General features: G+C 48.0%; 1 protein-coding gene and 1 long non-coding RNA gene across 4 annotated transcripts in view; one reads left to right on the top strand and one right to left on the bottom strand.

Annotated features, from left to right (window-relative positions):
- The window catches only part of ALDH2 (aldehyde dehydrogenase 2 family member), a 31,745-nt gene extending 18,938 nt beyond the window's left edge, over window positions 1-12,807 (bottom strand). The window contains exon 1 of one of the 2 annotated variants that reach the window (XM_014858659.3): window positions 12,445-12,807. In XM_014858659.3, coding sequence (XP_014714145.1) covers window positions 12,445-12,570 — 126 coding nt within the window. In that variant the 5' untranslated portion in view covers window positions 12,571-12,807. The remainder of the gene's footprint in view (window positions 1-12,444) is intronic. The other variant, XM_070516087.1, reaches the window with a different exon arrangement.
- On the top strand, window positions 3,892-10,529 carry LOC123288087 (uncharacterized). 2 transcript variants are annotated; one of them, XR_011505337.1, is made up of 3 exons: window positions 3,892-4,009; window positions 6,198-6,313; window positions 9,062-10,529. It is a non-coding gene; the product is annotated as an uncharacterized lncRNA (long non-coding RNA). The 2 variants fall into 2 exon arrangements; XR_006531611.2 differs by lacking the exon at window positions 3,892-4,009 and having other exon boundaries at window positions 6,045-6,313.
- Window positions 12,808-18,254: the final 5,447 nt, after the last annotated feature.

The raw sequence follows: 18,254 nt of genomic DNA, 5'->3' as shown, positions 1-18,254 counted from the left end.
CACACATCTACGGTCAGCTAGTCTTCAACAAAGTGCCAAGAACACACAATGGAAAAAGATAGTCTCGTCAATAAATGGTGTTGGGAAAACTGGACAGCCACACGCAAAAGAAGGAAGGTAGACCACTATCTCATGCCATAGACAAAAATAAACTCAAAATGGATCAAAAACTTGAAGCTACGTCCTGAAACTATAGATAATATCAGTAGTATACTCTTCGACATCGAACTAAAAAAAGGATCTTCTCAAATACCATGTCCTCTCAGACAAGGGAAACAAAAGGAAAAATAAACAAGTGGGAATTCATCAAATTAATTAGCTTCTGCAAGGCAAAAGAAACTAGAAGCAAAACAAAGAGACAATCTGCCAACTGGGAGAAAATATTTGCAAATCATATATCTGAAAAGAGGGTATTCTCCATAATATATAAGGAACTCACACAACTGAACAATAAAAAAAAGACAACCTGATCAAAAAGTGGGCAGAGGAGAGGACCAGACATTTTTCCAAAGAAGATACATAGATGGCCAATAAACACATGAAAAGATGTTCAACATCACTAATCATCAGGGAAATGCAAATCAAAACTACACTAAGATACCACCTTACGCCTGTTAAAATGGCTACAATCACTAAGACTAAAAATAACACATGCTGGAGAGGGTGTGGAGAGAAGGGAACCCTCATCCACTGCTGGTCGGAATGCAAACTGGTGCAGCCACTATGGAAAACAGTATGGAGATTCCTCAAAAAACTAAAAATAGAACTACCATATGACCCAGCTATCCCACTACCGGGTATCTACCCAAACACCTTGAAATCAACAATCCAAAGTAACATATACACCGCTATGTTCACTGCAGCACTATTCACAATAGCCAAGACATGGAAACAATCCAAGTGCCCATCGACTGATGATTGGATAAAGAAGATGTGGTATATACATACAATGAAATACTACTCAACCATAAGAAAAGACAAATTCGGGGCTGGCCTGGTGGCACAGTGGTTAAGTGTGCACGTTCCGCTTCGGCAGCCCGGGGTTCGCCAGTTTGGATCCCGGGTGCAGACATGGCACTGCTTGGCAAGCCATGCTGTGGTAGGTGTCCCACATATAAAGTAGAGGAAGATGGGCACGGATGGTAGCTCAGGGCTAATCTTCCTCAAAAAAAAAAGACAAGACAAGACAAATTCATCCCGTTTGCAATAACATGGAACGACCTGGAGGGAATTATGCTAAGTGAAATAAGCCAGTCTGAGAAAGACAGACACCAGATGATTTCACTCATATGTGGAATACAAACAAATACATGGACAAAGAAAACAGTTCAGTGGTTACCATGGGAAGGGGGATGGTGGGTGGGCTCAGGGGGTGAAGGGGAGCACTTATGTGGTGACAGTCAAGAAATAATGTACAACTGAAATCTCATGTTGATGTAAACTATTATGAACTCAATAAAAATAAAATAAAATAAAGAGGGAAAAAAAAAAGCACAGACCTTGGAGACTATCTGAGCTGGAGTGCCCTCTCTGCCAAGTGACCTTGGGTAAGTCATCTGACCTTTCATTGCCTTGGTTTCTCTGACCTGAAAAATGAATAGACTGTTTCTGCCTTATCAGTCATCTATATCTATTGCTGTGTAACGTCAGCTCAAAACTTGGTGGCTTGAAAGGCTTTATTATTCTCTCTCGCCATTGTGTTCACTGATGGGGCTCAGCCGAGCAGGGCTCGCCTGGGCTTCCTCAGTAGTTGCAGAAAGAGGGTGCCTGGGACTGGATATACAAAATGGCTTCGTCACTCATGTCTGGCACCACACGGCTTGCTTGGGCTCTGTCTCATGGCGAACTCAGGCTAGTCAGACTTCTCACATGACAGCTGGCTTCCCCGAGTGTTCCAGGAGACTCAGGCAGAACTGGAAGTCTTAAGAGAGCTAGCTTCGAAAGTCATGTGGCCTCATTTCCACCACCAAATTCCCTTGGTCAAGATGAGTCCAGCCCAAGGCCCAATCACAGAGTGGGGAGCGAGCCCCCATCTCTTCTCGGGCTCCTCTGCCACACTGCTACACAGGGCCATTGTGAGAACCAAGTCAGATGACTCTTTCAGCCATTCAGCAAACATTTAGTGCATCCCTGCCATGAGCCAGGCACTGTTCTAGGGCTGAGGACACAGTGGAAACCAAACCCAACAAGGACCTTTCTCTCATGGAGTTGGCATTCTGGTAGGCACAGAAAATAAGGAAGCAATCAGATATACAAGGCAACCTCAGACTGCAGTCATACGTGCAAAGGGAGAAAAACAGGGTCCAGAGAGAGTATAAACAAGGGGAGGATGGAGAACTTTAGCTGGGATGGTCAGGGAGGGCCTCTCTGCAGAGCAGACATTTGACTTGAGCCCTGAATGGTGAAAAGGAGCCAGCCACAGGAATAGGAGGAGGACAAGCAGTCCAGGCAGCAGGAATAGCAAGTGCAAAGGTCCTGGGGCAGGAATAAGTCTGGTGAGTTTGAGAAAAACAAGGCAGCCACAGTTACTGGTGAACCAGGAAGGAAGTACTAGAAGATGAAGTCAGAGAGGAGGGTGGGTCCTGTGAAGCCCTCAGTTCAGGGCCTGCTGGCATTCACCGTTGTTGCTGTTCTGAGGATTAACAGCGACCAAGTCTGGGGAGAGACTGTATCCTGGTTTAATGAGGCCACTATCAGGGAGAAAGAAGCCTCTTCATTCACTCAGAGAAAGGGTCCTCACCCAGAGCTGCTTATAAGTGTAAAGTTCACTCTCTGCTCCTAAGAGCCAGTGACGGCCTTAGAGCACAGAGAAGAAATTTCACAGCAAGCTGCTCCCTCCAGGCTGGGGAAGCTGCTCTGGGGCTGCGGGGAGCTTTGGTCCCTTCACCAGGGCTGTCCAAGGCCACTCTCTGCCTTCCTTCAAGGGCTCTCTTTAGCCCCAGCATCCCAACATAGCCTGGCTGTGGCTTAGGACCCAGGGGAGTCGTCTCCGTCACTCTGGGCCAGAGCCAGGGACCATAAACGAGACCAAGCCACCAAGCAATGCCCGGAGCTCGGCTCCTGCCAGGGCCAAGATTTCAGGGTCAGTCAGCAGGGTGCAGGGAGGGCTGGCCTGGCTCAGTGGTCAAGAGCAGGGCTCGAGACAAGAATCCGGATGAATCCGGGCTCTTTTGCTCCTAGTTGTGTCACATGGGGCAAGGCACTTCACCTCCCCACCTTCATTCCCTCATCTGTGAGGTGGGACTCACGATGTACTCCCTCATCAAGGGCCATTTGAGGGTTCCAAGTGTCTGCGCCAAGCCTTGCACGGACTAGTTGCTATGGCGACCATGGTGAGGACCAGGTGGGTGACGGTGCCAGCCAGGAAACGGTCTACCAGGGGTCACCTTCCCAGGCTCAGATTTGGTATTTTGGAGCAGGCCCTACCCCACCATCGCAGCAGAATCCGCAGCTGTGCACCTACAGTAAAAGGCTTTTGGCATTTAGCAGGAGAAAGTGGGTAAACATCAGCCAGATTCCTTGCAAGATGTTTGTGTAGTTTCACTTTAGTCAGTTGATTAAACTTTAGCGAAATAACCTTTGTTTCTTCTTTCTAGAGGGCTGGGAGGGGCTGGGAAGTGGGTGATGGCTAGTGTCCAGTCTGGGGAACAGGCGTAGCCAAGAGTTCAGGCTGGAAGCCAGGTGGCCCTAAGTTCAAGCTCGACTCGGCCATAGCCTGGCTGAGCTGCACAGGTGCTGCCCTCTTCGAGAATCAGCCTCCTCCTGCTGGCGAATGTGGGGCGGGGGCGGGGGCGGGGTGGGGGAAGCTTGTGGGGAGGAGCAGAGATGACACCCGTGGAGGAGGGAGCAGGGCTTGGCACACACTCCACCACCATCTGCTGAGCATCTGTCCCCACGGCCACCCTGAGCAGAGGCTCGGGTTCCCAGCCTCACACCTGGCGGCCTCACTGAAGCCTTGAGGTGAGAAGGTTAGGGAGCATACAGAGGAGAGGCAGGCCGCTGGATGGGGGTGAGTCTGCTGGTCTTGTACTGTTCCCTCCAACCCCCTCCCCTGCTGCTGACCAGGACGGTCCACCCAGCCACCTGCATGTGATGGAAATGGCCATATTTACTAGCTACTCGTGATGTGGCATCCCCTGTACCAGGAGCTTTATGTACTTGGATTATTCCCATTTAAACCTCCCCTAGCAAACCTAGAAGGTGAGCTTCATCCTCTCCTCTTCACAGAGGAGGACACTGAGGCACAGAGAGGTCAAGCCGCTTGCTGAAGGTCACACAGCAGTGAGGGCAGAGCCCAGATTTGAACCCAGTTCTTTGGAACTCCAAGGCCTGTGCTCTTTGGCCGGTTCTTCCTCTAACTCCAGCCTCCAGTCAGAGCCCAGGCCAGGCTTCTGGGAGGTCAGAACTCTTGTTTCCTAATCTCCATCTTTATGGTTTACTTACAGCCCTACTGCAGGTTTGATTTTGAGATTTTATTCTGGGTGCTGTAAAAAGCACCAACCTCTAAGCCAGACAGACTTGGGTTCGAGTCCCAGTTCCACCCTCACAGGCTGTGACCTTGGGCCAATCCCTTCGCTTCCAGATGCTTCAGTGGTCTCTGGGGATAATATGTCTGGGGGCTGATGTAAGGATTAAATGCAACAAGGAGTGTCGAGTTCCTACGCCAGGACCCCCACACACAGTGGGTCTCCCAGCCACAGCTACCTCATTCTAGCTCCCGTGGCTCTCTCGGGTCACAGATTTTTAGGAGCAAGGACCAGGTGGGTCTGTAGGCCTCTTTCTGTGCTGTTCTCTGCAAGCAGCACACTAAATTAGTTTGTGCCGGAAACGTTTTCTTCTTTTGCAAGGATCAGGAAGTATGAAGCCGAGAAATGGGCCAGTCTGGCTAAATTCCCGCTGGCCTCACCCCTAGTTCCCTGGGCAGTGCCCACACTGTCCTGCTGCCCTTAGACCAGGACCCTGAGAAGCCCACTCCTGGCATCCATCTGCCTTCCAAAGCCCTGAATTCGCTGAGTCACTCTCCACTGTTGAACTTCAACAATCCGTCCTCCCTTCTCGGCTGGTCCGGCTGGGTTGGCTGACGCAGGAACCGGGAGCGTCCGTTTCCCTTCTCTTACAGCCACACTTCAGCAGTCTCCCCTCTTTCCCTCAGGTTCGGGGAGGGGGCTGGGGTGGGCACTGTTCTCATACGGAGCCTCTGCTGAAGTTCTGCTTCAAGCGAGGGTGGTTTCACAGCAACTTCTCTTGAATAAACACAAGGACAGACTCCAGGCCACGTAATTCATAACCTCCTGGCCTGAAACCCAAAGCCCAACTTACATAACATGCTGACATTGGTCACCTGGCAGGGGGGTTCCTCCCAACTCACACTTGCTCCTTATAGTTTCTAGAAGCAGAGCAACATCAGGAGTTGATGCTTTCAATCTGGACTGTTGGCAAAACTCATGGAGCTTTTCCATCAAAATGCTCCGTTTTCTCTATTTTTTAATAAATATTCATTCTCTAAAATTTGGATTCACTCACCCATGCAGCTGATAAGCTTTAACTGAGAGCCATCACCCTGCCGGGCACTGAGTAAACCCGCAGAGTCCCGGATCCTTGAGCAAAAGTCCTGGGGAGGAGGGACACAACCAACAGGCAGACCAACAGAGTGAGACAGAAACACACAGGCAACAGTGAGGAACAGCCCGCAGCGTCAGTCGCGCCACAGCAGGGACCTCATGGAGAGCTCAGGGACAGAGTGGACTGAATGGGACCCCATGGCGACAGGGGGAGGGGAGAGCAGAGGGGGCTCTGGATTCTGTGCCTCCTGTGTGCCAGAAACAGCGCTAGTGCTGGGGTCCTGGGGGGAACGGCACAGACGCGGGGTGTGTCCATTCTAGTGGAGATCATGGACTGCATTTCACATCTTGCTTTTCTCAGTAACAGTTTCCCTTGGACGTTATTCCACTGGCAGGTCCGCCTTGTTATTTTAAGCAAAATAGCACTGCTCCATGGGAAGAGACGACAGCTTACCTAACCATTTCCCAAAAATGCACTTTTAGGATGAGTTTTCACCTTTCCCACCAGTGCTGCTGCAGCAAACAACCTCTGACACGCACCTTGGCAAAGCTGGGGCAGAGTCCTGTATTAAAATTAGAATCGGTTAGCTAGCGGATAACACGATCCTTGGCTGCCTTGCGCAACTTGTTTTCCAGGCCCTGGCAGATTACGAACTGCAAAGAGAAACTTGATGAAGTGGCTAAAAAGCTGGGGCGGGGACAGCAGAGCTGTGAGCAGGACAGCAGGAGCCCGGGGAGGAGGCCCAACCAAGGTGAGGACAGAGCCATATTCCAGCGCCACCTCCACTCGGTGGCAATGGACAGTCATAATCTGCCCAAGGTCTCCAGTAAAAGGTTAAATGATGTTCAGTGGCTCTGATTTAAGGAAGCAGGACACATTCTAGGAAGATTTTAGTTCAAGCTTTGATGCATGAAAGAATTAGGACTCTGTTACCTAGGAAACCCACATCCCTGGAATATGTTATTTTCGACAAGGGTGAGTGAGCAAGTGCTGTGGGTTCTATCCTGGGGGGACTCCTGCTGGCACTGGCTTTTTCAGTGACAGTAGGTAACTTGTATCCAACAGAAAGCAGGTACTATCTTTCATATTACAAGATCCCAAGGAGAAAAGTTCAAGGTGCACATGGAATGCCACACACGTTCACACATCCCACATAATCGTGTAGAAGCCTTGGGCTAGGGTGGGGTTAGGGCCAAGGGTGGCCACCTCCCTCAGATTTGCTAGAGACACTGTGGCACCTGTGCCCAGCCCTCCCCTCCCCATCCCCCAGGGCCTTTCTTGTTCTGCATTCCTGGATTTTCACCACTTCCAAGGTGGCAGGGTTGATTCTACTGTGGACTGTCTGGCAGGCAGGCACGGTTTCACTCTGTCACTGTGCCTGTGGGCTTACATTGTGGCGATCTCTCTTGCTACAATCTCTTCCCTTGGCCAGTTTCAGCACTCTGTGTGTGTCTCCGCAGTCCTTCTAGTTAACTCCCAAATTTTTTACAAAAAGGCCCTTTGAGTGGAAATACTGGGTTCCCATTCCTGCTACTGGAACACAAAACTGTAAACTTAGTTTCATAAATGGCAACCATTCATGCCTTCAATAAATATTTACTGAGTAGTGATTATATTCTAATCTCGTTGCTAAGAATACAAATGTAAACATGGCCCATCCCTTCTGATTTCAAATATTCAGTCCAATTGTCCCATAAATATTTACGCCTTTGACCATCGGGCCTGATCCTGAGGCAACACAGCATGTGGCGAAGGGCATGCTGGAGCTGAACAGAGCTGCCTGAACCCTGGTTTCATACTTGCTCCTTAATGTGAACTTGACTTCCCTGAGCCTTGTTTCTTCATCTGTAAAATGGGACAACAACAAGACCTGGCTCATAGAGTTGTTATAGCATGCAAGCTGAAAATGTAGGTACAGGTCCTCAGCACAGGGCCTGATCGATCATAAGTGATCAACTATCATAATTATTGGATCAGGGGATACATATGCATGTCCACAACACACACATCTGGTCTCAACTTGCTCTCAATACCACAGCCCAGTACTTATAACCCAGTCACCTGTAATTCAGCTGTTCCCAGAGATTCTGGGCGGGCAGGAGACACGGAACGGCATTTGTGTTCCCCTATAATCAACTGCTGTTAGGAGCAGAAGTAACCAAGGGAGGGCCAGTGAATCCTCAGATTCTCTGGGTTGCCTGAATCTGCTATTTCTACCAAGGATATTAAAACTCCTAAACAAGCAATAAAACCAGTGCGATCAGAATGAGGATATCTCACTTGACCCACTTAGCACACAGCCACCCCAACCCACCACTTAGCCCAACACAGATTTTGGCTCATTCCGTAAGAATCTTCCCCGGAAAATAAGAGAAATCAAACTCCTACTCTGTATGTATTACCTGCCAGCAGTGATTATCTGCAGGGGTGGGATAGCAGAAGACTGTCCCTTTCTTTTTATATTTGCTTACAGGTTAATTACTTTTAAAGAAATAAAACATTTAAATAAAGCCCAAGTCCCCTTTAATCACTACCTACAAGCAGATTCCCTATGCAGCCCCGCCTTGGCGTTCACCACCCTCACGCCCACGTGCATTTTCCTTCCAGAGCATTTTTATACATCTTATATGGAGATATATCTATCCACATTGAATGGAAAGTTCATTTTGAGTGGTTTTAATTAGTTTCATGTCACACAGTGTGCTGGACATCTTCCCCCTGAAACTCTGTTTTTGAGATCCATCATTCATACAACTCCAGCTAATTCCTTGTAACTACTGCCTGCATCGAATTCTTCCTTCCTATCCCTGTAACATATGTTGTTCATCTGTGTCCCCATGGAAGGCAAGCTGGCTGATTTCCTAGGTTTTTGCTAATATAAACTACGTGGCGATGAACATCTGTGCGCGCCTGTGTGTTTCCAGTGAGTTTCTACTTCACAGACTTCTGCTTGCTTGACTTTTTCTACTAAGGATGTATTACTGTTGTAATGAGAAAATTCTATATCCAGAGACCCTTTCTTAATTCTCTCTTCATCAGTTCTCTCTTTAGTTCCTGAGTGTTGTGGCCAAGGGGCTAAGAATAAAGAAGAAAATTTAATTCACCCCAAACTCCCACTCACCTTTGCCACAACCTAGCTCATCCCTTCAGGAGACAAATTACAACTACAACAGCACTCACATGAAATGGAGTCATATAATCATTATCTTGTAAGCTCAACATCATCACTGCTATCCCAGCTCTTATTTAAGGCTGCAGTAAATATGGAGCCACGAGTCAGGCACTTGCTAAGGGCTGTACAAGGATGACCCCACTTCATCCCCACAGCAACCCTATGATGCAGATGGAGTTTTTACCCTATTTTACAGATGTGGCAGCTAAGGTAGAGTTAAATCAATGTACCCCCTCCATATCCCATCTTCCCTTATTTTTCTCCATAGCACTAATCACCTTGCACCAAACTACACATTTCACTTATTTGTCTGTCTCCACTTTCCAGGATGCAAGCTTCCCACGGGCAGCAATTCTTGTCTGTTCATGGGAAGTGAGGGTGCTGAGGACATGTCTGCTGAATCAAGTAACCTGCCAAAGCAGATAACTACTGAGTTGCAGGCAGTCTGAGTCCAGAGGGTGAAATGGTGTCTAACAATATTCTTGTCTTATTATTGTTGTTATCTACCAACATGAAGTGGTGATGCTACTGAAGGTGAAAGTATTAGCCACACCCCATCCAGGAGGGTCACTCTGCTGAAACCTCAGGCCCTCGGGTTTTCCTTTGAGTTCTTTCTAGATCTTAATTACTCTCCAAGGAGGGAAGAAAAGAAGAAAGAAAAATGGAAATCAGTTTCATTGACAGAGGTGTGCTCCTGAAACCCGCCAAGGATGAGAAATGTTGATCTTGAGGAAGCCTGGCCATCATCAGCTCCCCCTTCAGGTCCCTGCTGGTGAGTCAGGGAAGGAGAACTAAAATCTCCTTAACCAGCAGAGAAGTTTACCCCACCCTGCAGTCCCATCCAGGACAAGGAGGGGCAAGAGGACCCCAGGAGGGTGGACCAACCACCCCACTCTGCCTCTGTGGGGTTAAGAAATAGAGTGGGAAGGAGACCTATTGCCTGTCCTCCCCCCATCCACGTGAGACCCAACAAGCTTGAAGTGCAACATTCCCCCAAATGCCCTGGGGTGAGAAGGCCCAGCGTCTGCAGAAGCAACTTCAAGGGCCGTCCCAACAGTTCCAGACTACAGGACAGCTCGCTGAACTTCAAGGAACCGATAACTCTCAAGGAAATGTCCAGGTATACGATCTATTTTGCACCTAGAGCCCCTGGTAAGAGACAAAATTTTGGAATTAGGCCTTGGCATTCTTGCCAGCAGGGTTCGCAATGATGCAACAATGAGAACAGCCCAAGGAGCTTTAAGAGGGACCGCTTCCAGCGCGGTGGGATGCTTTGCAGACCTCAGGGAAGAATAAAGCAGATCTGAAGGCAGCGACTTAGAAAGATAATCCGGATAAATTATTCAATGAGACAGAGCTTCAGAATAATGTGAAAGATGACATGAGTGGAGCCATATTAAAATAGAGCCACAGCAGCCATTTCAGAAGAATTGCCTTGTTTTCTGAATCTTCCAAATTGGACCAAACCATCAACATTCCAAGAAGTCGGTAAGGACAAGAATATCTTGTTCGTAAGGACTGATGAAATTGGACTTTCAACCAATCAATGAAATACAAATCCAGCCTTTTGCCTGATGACTGAATCTCAAACCAATCTATGAAGTATAAACCTAGCCACGCCTCATCTAGCGCCAATGAGCTCTTCTTTAATACAGCTGACCTCATCTTCCTCCCCTTTTCCCATAAAAGCCCCGAGCCCATCTCCTGTAATTGGGGCACTGTTTGGGTTTCTACCTGAATCTGTGCTCCCCAAATTACGAGTCTTTGATCCCAAATAAACGCTTTGCATCTTAAACTGGTTTCTGTTTTTGTAGGTTGACAACAGAAAGTGCTAGGATCTCATTTATGAAAAAAAAACCTGGTGCACACTCACTGGTTCTCTCTCTGACTCACACAGACACAAAGAAAATGTCTGCAAGATCAGAGACCCAAGTGTTAACAATCTTCTTGGAAGGAGTGCGGTGGGGTATGTGGGAAGTTTTACAGTACTCTCTGTATTTTTAGACAGTGAACAAGTGTTCCTTTGATGATCTCAAAAAATCTGATGAAGCAGAGCAGCCACAGCGAGAATTCCCTCCACTCCCCCAATTGACGCTCCCACACTACATCTGGAGAGCAGGACTCCGGCTATCCGCCAGGCCCGAATGCAAGTTTGGACACCATTTCTACCTCCATGTGAGCACCAAGGAGGAACATGTTAATTAGATTCCGTGGTAACAAAGGCTCAGGGTGCTGACGCCTCTCCCTTGAGGATATTTCTGCTTGATCTTTTTGATGTTCAAATCTTTCAAGCAGAACTCCTGGTTAGGCAGCCTACCAAGAGAGCAGCAGCTGCTGCTTTGTGTTATGCAAAGAGCATTTTATTTTACTTTTTGTTTTTATTATCTCGAAAATGATCATCTGTAACATTCCTTAAAATCACCTGGATGTGCCTTTACCCACCACCTATGTGCAGATTTGCAGCCAAACTCTGGGCTGGACAAGTGGGTCCACTGTTGAAAGTAGTCAGCTAAGCGCGGGCTCTTCAGCATCCCACATTAGCAGTGACCCCTCTATTCCCAACCGGGGTTGCATCAAGAGCACCATGGAATGTTCTGGTTAGTGGCTGCCTCCTGGCAGTCTAGATGTGAACCCGAACTTTGCCACTGAGTTTGCAACTTTGCCCTAAAGTTTGCAATTTCACAACTTTTGCCAGTCTTTAGGCAACTCACTCAACCTCTCTGTCACTCAGTCTCTTCGCCCAGTAAAGTGGGATAACCACAATGCCTACCTCACGGGGCTGGGGGAAGGATTCCACAGCAAAACACAGGTAAAGGTTAGAATGGCGCCAGATGCAAAGCATGTGCACGGAGGCCAGGAGCTGTAACTTCTGCAAGAGCCCACACTCTGACCCCCTTCCCACTTGGAGAAGAAACTGAAGCTCGGAGAAGGACAGCAGCTACGCTTGTTACACAAACAAAACGAGCTCTTTCATAACCAATTTCCTTCTCTGAATTCGAGCACTTTACTCAAATTCAAAGATCAAAAGAGAGAATATTCCTAAGGCCTGGCTGAGCAAGAAATCGGCCACTGGGAATCAGTGTTATCCTGGAAAGGCTCTCCTTGGTTTGGTCAAAGAAAGCCAGCTCCTTGGAAGGCGCGGACACCATTTGGGGACTGCGCCCCGAGGTAAAGTCCCCGACCGTTGCCCAATCCCCAGCAGAAGCAGCAGCCGAAAGGCCTTGGCCCCAACTGAACTTTGGTGGGAAAGGACCCCTCTTCCTTGTCTGTTCTTTCAGACTTCCTTGGACGAAGGCATGAGTCAAAGGGTAAAAGATAAGGAAAAGACAGGAAAATTCCCGCAAAGAGGGATTTGGATAGACGCGTCCTCTCGGTGGATGACGGTGCAGGCCCTGAGCAGATACGGGGCGACTAGGAGGCCCGAAAACCGAGGACGCCCGGGGGAGGATGGAACCCCAAGAGTTGGCGCTGGAAAACCGGCGGCGGCGGACGCAGAAGTAGCCAAAGTCACAGCTGGGTGATGGAACCGGGCCTGGCGGCGAAGGGGCCAAAATGCTCGCGGGAAGGGACGGTGTGCGGAAAGACAACCGTAGCCAACCCCTCGAGCCCCAGCTGGGTAAACTGAGGCCCAGGGCCTTCCTAGCCGGCGGGCTCCGTCCCCCGGAGAGGACAAAGCGCGGGCCGGGGCGGGTCGGGGCCGGCGGCCTCACCTGGTTGTAGAAGACCTCGGGCTGCTGGTTGGGGGCCGGCACGGCCTGGGTGGCGGCGGCCGAGAGGAGGCGGCGGCCCAGGCGGGGCCCGAGGCCTGCGGCGGCGAGGGCAGCGGCGCGCAACATGCTGCGGCGGGAGCGGGCGTGCGGCAGGCGGGTGCGCGGCGGCCGGCTGGGGTCACTGTGCCCACCGCCCCTCCCCGCCCTTCGCCGCCGCCAATGGGCAGGCGCGGGGCGGGACCCAGGGGGCGTGCCCCCCCTCCGCGCCCCCGACCAGCTGCCCGCGGTGCCCCGCTGCCCGTGCGCGCGCCGCCGAGGGGACCGCGGGAGGTCGGGGCTGGAGGCGCCGCCCAGGCTGCGCCCGGTCCGCCCAGGCCCCTTCCGTGCCCCGCCACGTGTGTGGAATGCCCCGACCTCGTGGGTTCAGCGCACATTGGTGGAACCCCTAATGTGTGCCTGAACCCCTACTGCATACAAGCCTGAACCGGAGCGACCCTGACCCTGACTTGCGGGGCTTACACCCTTGTGGGAGAGACTGACCTTCAACCAAACAACGAGATGATTTCAGATAGTGTAAAGGGGTGTAAAGAAAATAAATAGGGTGAAGAGATGGTTGAGGCAGAGGGCACTGCTTTTAAACCCCTGGTCAGCAAGTGACGCGTGAAACCTGAATGGTAAATGTCTTGTGAAGGTGTAAGGGAGAGCGTTTCACGGGGAGGGAACACCTAGTGCTAAGGCCTTGAGATGGGACCGCCCGGGCTGTGCTGGAGAGGGGGACAGAACGGAGTCCACTGAACAAGGGAGAGAGTGCTGGGAGGTGAGGTGGGCAGGGCTGGGGCAGGCAGGGTCTCAGAGGCAGTGGTGAGGAGGGTGGAACAGAGGATGTCTTGCTTGGTTTGCATCTTAAACTCATTGGTTTCTCATCCTGTGGAGGGTGGACTACAAGAGGGCAGGGGTGAAAGAAGGCTCTTGCAAACTGTTTTATTCCCCCCTGCAAGTCAGAGCTGGGCAGTGGGGATGCAGGGAGGAGTGGGAGGACACTGACTAAGAAGGGGCAGGTCTGCAGGGTCAAGGTGTGCATTTCAACCTGATAAATGTCAGCAACAGCCCGGGGAGGAGTGACTGAAACCTGGCAGGAGGAGCTGAGCTGCACAGAGAAGTGTCTCAACAGCAGAAAAGCAGAGGAAAGGATCAGATCTAGGCAGGACGTGTCTGGGGAGCTGTTTGAGGCTCCTGCCCCAGGAACTGAGGCCTAAGAGGTTGGCCAAGGCCCAAGATGAAGTACCAGACAAAGGTGTTGATCTGAGGTCTGAAGGAGACCAACAGAGTGTGTGTATGTGTGTGAGTTTTCCTTTGCTTTGCAGAGCTAATATGATATCAAACAGATATTGTAATAGTTAACAGAGCTGTTAAAATAGATATGCCATGAAATCTGGTTGCTAAACACTATAAAGTCCCTGCTCCGTTGAGTGTCACAGATGTTCCTCTCCAGGCAGGAACTCAGGGAACCAGGCTCTTTTCTTTTTGTGACTCTCTTGTCAACACCTGGTTCCCAAAGTCGCCCTGGGGCCCAGCACCATTCCAGACAACTGAAGGAGGAGAAGTGTGAAGGGTGGCACTTGGGAGGGTTTTACAGGCTAAGCCTGTTTCATTGGCTAGAATTCAGTCACGTGGCCATTCCTCCATACCAAGGAGTTTGGGAAAGCAGCTGTGTGCCAGGAAGAAGGGGAAGTAGGTTTGGAGATCAATTGCAGAGATAAACTGAAAAGTGAGCCTCCCTTTCTTCTCTGAATGTAGTCCCCAGCCCCCACTTCCCCTTCCCGGAGACCTCTTGCTTTCCTCACTTAATGTGTGTGGGAGGTCTTCTGTAACACAGGAAAGTGTGCACATTCCCTTAGATGGACATTTAGGGTATTTCCAGTCTTTTGCCATTACAAGCAAAGCCTCGGTGTCTATGCTTGACAAGTTTACTTGAGAAACTCATAGAAACGGGACTGCTAAGTCAAAGGATATTTACAACTTAAATATAGATATTGCTATACTACCCTCCACAGAAGTTTGATTATTTTATGCCCTGTCACTCTGAGTTTCCTCACATCCTCACCAATACAGTTTATCAGACATTTTTTCAGTTTTGCTAATCCAATAGGTGAAAAATAGCATTTCACATGTTCAGCATCACTAATCATCAGGGACATGCAAATGAAAACTACACTGAAGCAAAGGAAAACAGGATTGAAACAAAAAATAACCCACTAACTGGGAAAAAATATTTGCAAGTAATACATCTGACAAAGGCTTAATATCCATAATATATAAAGAACTCACACAACTCAACAACAAAACATCAAACAACCCGATCAAAAAATGGGCTGGAGACATGAACAGACATTTCTCCAAAGAAGATACACGGATGGCCAATAGGCACATGAAAAGATGTTCATCATCGCTGATCATCAGGGAAATGCAAATCAAAACTGCACTAAGATATCACCTTACACCTGTTAGAATGGCAAAACTAACTAAAACAAATAGTAACAAATGTTGGAGAGGTTGTGGAGAAAAAGGAACCCTCATACACTGCTGGTGGGAATGCAAACTGGTGCAGCCACTATGGAAAACAGTATGGAGATTCCTTAAAAAATTAAAAATAGAACTACCATACGATCCAGCTATTCCACTACTGGGTATCTATCCAAAGAACTTGAAATCAGCAATTCCAAAAGTCCCATGCACCCCAATGTTCATTGCAGCATTATTTACAATAGCCAAGACGTGGAAGCAACCTAAGTGCCCATCAACTGATGACTGGATAAAGAAGATGTGGTATATATATACAATGGAATACTACTCAGCCATAAAAAAGGACAAAATTGTCCCATTTGCAACAACATGGATGGACCTTGAGGGAATTATGTTAAGTGAAATAAGCCAGATAGAGAAGGACAATCTCTGTATGACTCCACTCATATGAGGAATTTAAACATGTGGACAAAGAGAACAGTTTAGTGGATACCAGGGGAAAGGGGGGGTGGGGGTGGGCACAAAGGGTGAAGGGGTGCACCTACAACACGACTGACAGACAATAATGTACAATTGAAATTTCACAAGATTGTAACCTATCATTAACTCAATAAAAAAATTTTAAAAATTAAAAAAATTAGAAAAAAATTAAATTAAATTTAAAAACTACACTAAAATATCACCTTACACCTGTTAAAATGGCTATAACCACTAAGACAAAAAATAACAAATGTTGGAGAGGTTGTGCAGAAAAAGGAACCCTCATACACTGCTGGTGGGAATGCAAACTGGTGCAGCCACTATGGAAAACAGTATGGAGATTTCTCAAAAAACTGAAAATAGAAATGTCATATAACCCAGCTATCTCACCACTGGGTATCTATCCAAAGAACTTGAAATCAACAATTCAAAGAGACTTATGCCCCGCTATGTTCATTGAAGCATTATTCACAATAGCCAAGACATGGAAGCCACTCAAGTACCCATCAACTGATGAATGGATAAAGAAGATATGGTATATATACACAATGAAATACTACTCAGCCATAAAAAAGGACAAAATCATCCCATTCACAACAACATAAGTGGACCTGGAGGGTATTATGTTAGGCAAAATAAACCAGACAGAGAAAGACAGACACCAGATGATTTCACTCATATGCGAAAGAGAAACAAACACACAAAGAGAACAGTCTAGTGCAAGAGGGCTGGGGTTGTGGGCACAGGGGTGAAGGGGAGCACTTACATGAGGACAGACAAGAAATCGTGTACACACTATTTCACAATGATGTAAACTATTATGAACTCCATTTAAAAAATAGCATTTCACTATCACATTAATTTGCATTTCTCTTCTTATGGGTGAGCTTGAGCATCTTTGCCTGTGGGAAGTTGTATTTTTTCTCTTCTGTGAACTGTTCATGTCCCCTGCTCAACCTTCTATTGGATTGGTTGTTGGTTTCTTTAAAATTGATTTGTAGGTGCTTTCTGTGTATCAAGGCAATTAACCTTTGGTTTGTCATATGTGGTGCAAATACCTCCTGTCAGTCATCTTTAATCTTTTTACTTAGTTTATGCCTTTTATTGTTTCTGTTTTACAGGGTTTTTTTTTTTTTGCCAGTGCTTTCTTTTATGCCTTCTGGCTTTTATGTCATGCCTAGAAAGCCTTTTCTACTCTGAGATTATTTTTAAAATTTCTTCTATATTTTTTCCAGCACTTTTTTTTCAGCTTTATTGAGATGTAACTGGCATATAACACTGTGGAAGTTTAAAGCAGACAGCTTGTTCATTTGATACCTGTATGCAGTGCAAAAGGATCACCACCTTATCATTGGCTACCACCTCCATCACGTCATGGAATTACTATTTCGTTTTTGTGGTGAGAACATTTAAGATCTACTCTTTTAGCAACTTTCAAGTATACAATACAGTCTTGTTAACTATAATCACCATACTGTACATTAGATCCCCAGAACTTATTCATCCTACAGGCGGGAGTTTGTACCCTTTGACCAACATCTCCCCATTTCCCACACCCGCAGCCCCTGGCAACCAGCACTCTACTCTCTGTTTCTCTGAGTTTGGCTTTTTAAAGTTCCACATATAACTGAGATCATTACAGTGTTTGTCTTTCTCTGCTTAACTTATTTCACTTAGCATAACGCCCTCAGGGTCCATCCATGTTGTCGCAAATGGCAAGATTTCTTTCCAACTGAGCCTGCACAAGCAAGTACCCACCACTCCCTTCTGAATATTCATTCCCCATCTGAAATAAATGTCCCTGCTTCCCTTTGTTTGGGGAGGCCATGACTCTGGAAATGATTCCACGTGGTCTCCTGTTTGCTGCAGATATACTTTACTTTGTGAGACAACTACTTCTGCTGGAGGGTCTTATCTTTACTTACCAGGAAGCAGCCTGCTTTGGTTCGGTAACATAGCCACTCTCCTCAGCCTTGCATCTCCAAACAGTGCCCCCAAACAAGTAGCCTTGGTTGCGAGTGTGTTAGAAAGGCAGATGGACTGACTCACACTCTGCATTTTAACCAGATCCCCAGGTTAATTCCCTTGTACATTATAGATTGAGAAGCGTTGCAGGCTTAGCTGGTCCCAGCTGACCCTCAGCCCTGAGGAAGCCCCCAGAGGCCCATATCTCAGCTTGAGTACAGCCCCCTCCGGACTCCAGCCACACATGAAAAATGAACATGGACTATGGGCTTCTTATAAGCCGTGCGTCATCTCATTTAATCCTCAAACAATCCTGGGGAGAAGTGCTGTCCTCTCGACTTTTCAAAAAACCAGTTCTGCAAGATGACAAATCATCTCCCAAAGGTGTCCAGCTAGTCTGTCACAGAGCCAGGATTCAGCCCCGGGGCCATTTGAATCCAGCACTGTAGCTGACAAAGATTCTCTCCTTGACCAAACTCTGGCTAAGCACTCTCTAAGCTCTCTTCGTGACTAGGCCTCAGACTTGGCCTATAAAACTGCAGACTCTCAGCACAAATGATGTAGTCTACCCATCAAAAGACCTGAATAAACACTAACATAGTTTCTCACAGCTCAAGGCTGCATCCCTAGGGTGACCCTAGCCCCCGTGAAAGTACCTGCCTGAGAAAACTCAAAGTGGCCAAAAGAAGGTCTTGTTCGTTCCAGCCAAGTTAGGGCCCTGGTCTCCCAGTCTCTGTGGGAGGCGAGGAGCCTAACTTCGATAAGCACCAGTTAACAAACCCAGGTGGACCAGCCTCTGCTTCTTGCTTTTTGTTGATTTAGCAGGAACTTCCCTGCCATTC

The sequence above is a fragment of the Equus asinus genome, chromosome 8, assembly GCF_041296235.1.
Source record: "Equus asinus isolate D_3611 breed Donkey chromosome 8, EquAss-T2T_v2, whole genome shotgun sequence".
Taxonomy (NCBI): Eukaryota; Metazoa; Chordata; class Mammalia; order Perissodactyla; family Equidae; genus Equus; species Equus asinus.
Note: the sequence above shows the minus strand (reverse complement) of the source record. Positions and strands in the feature narration are given on the sequence as shown.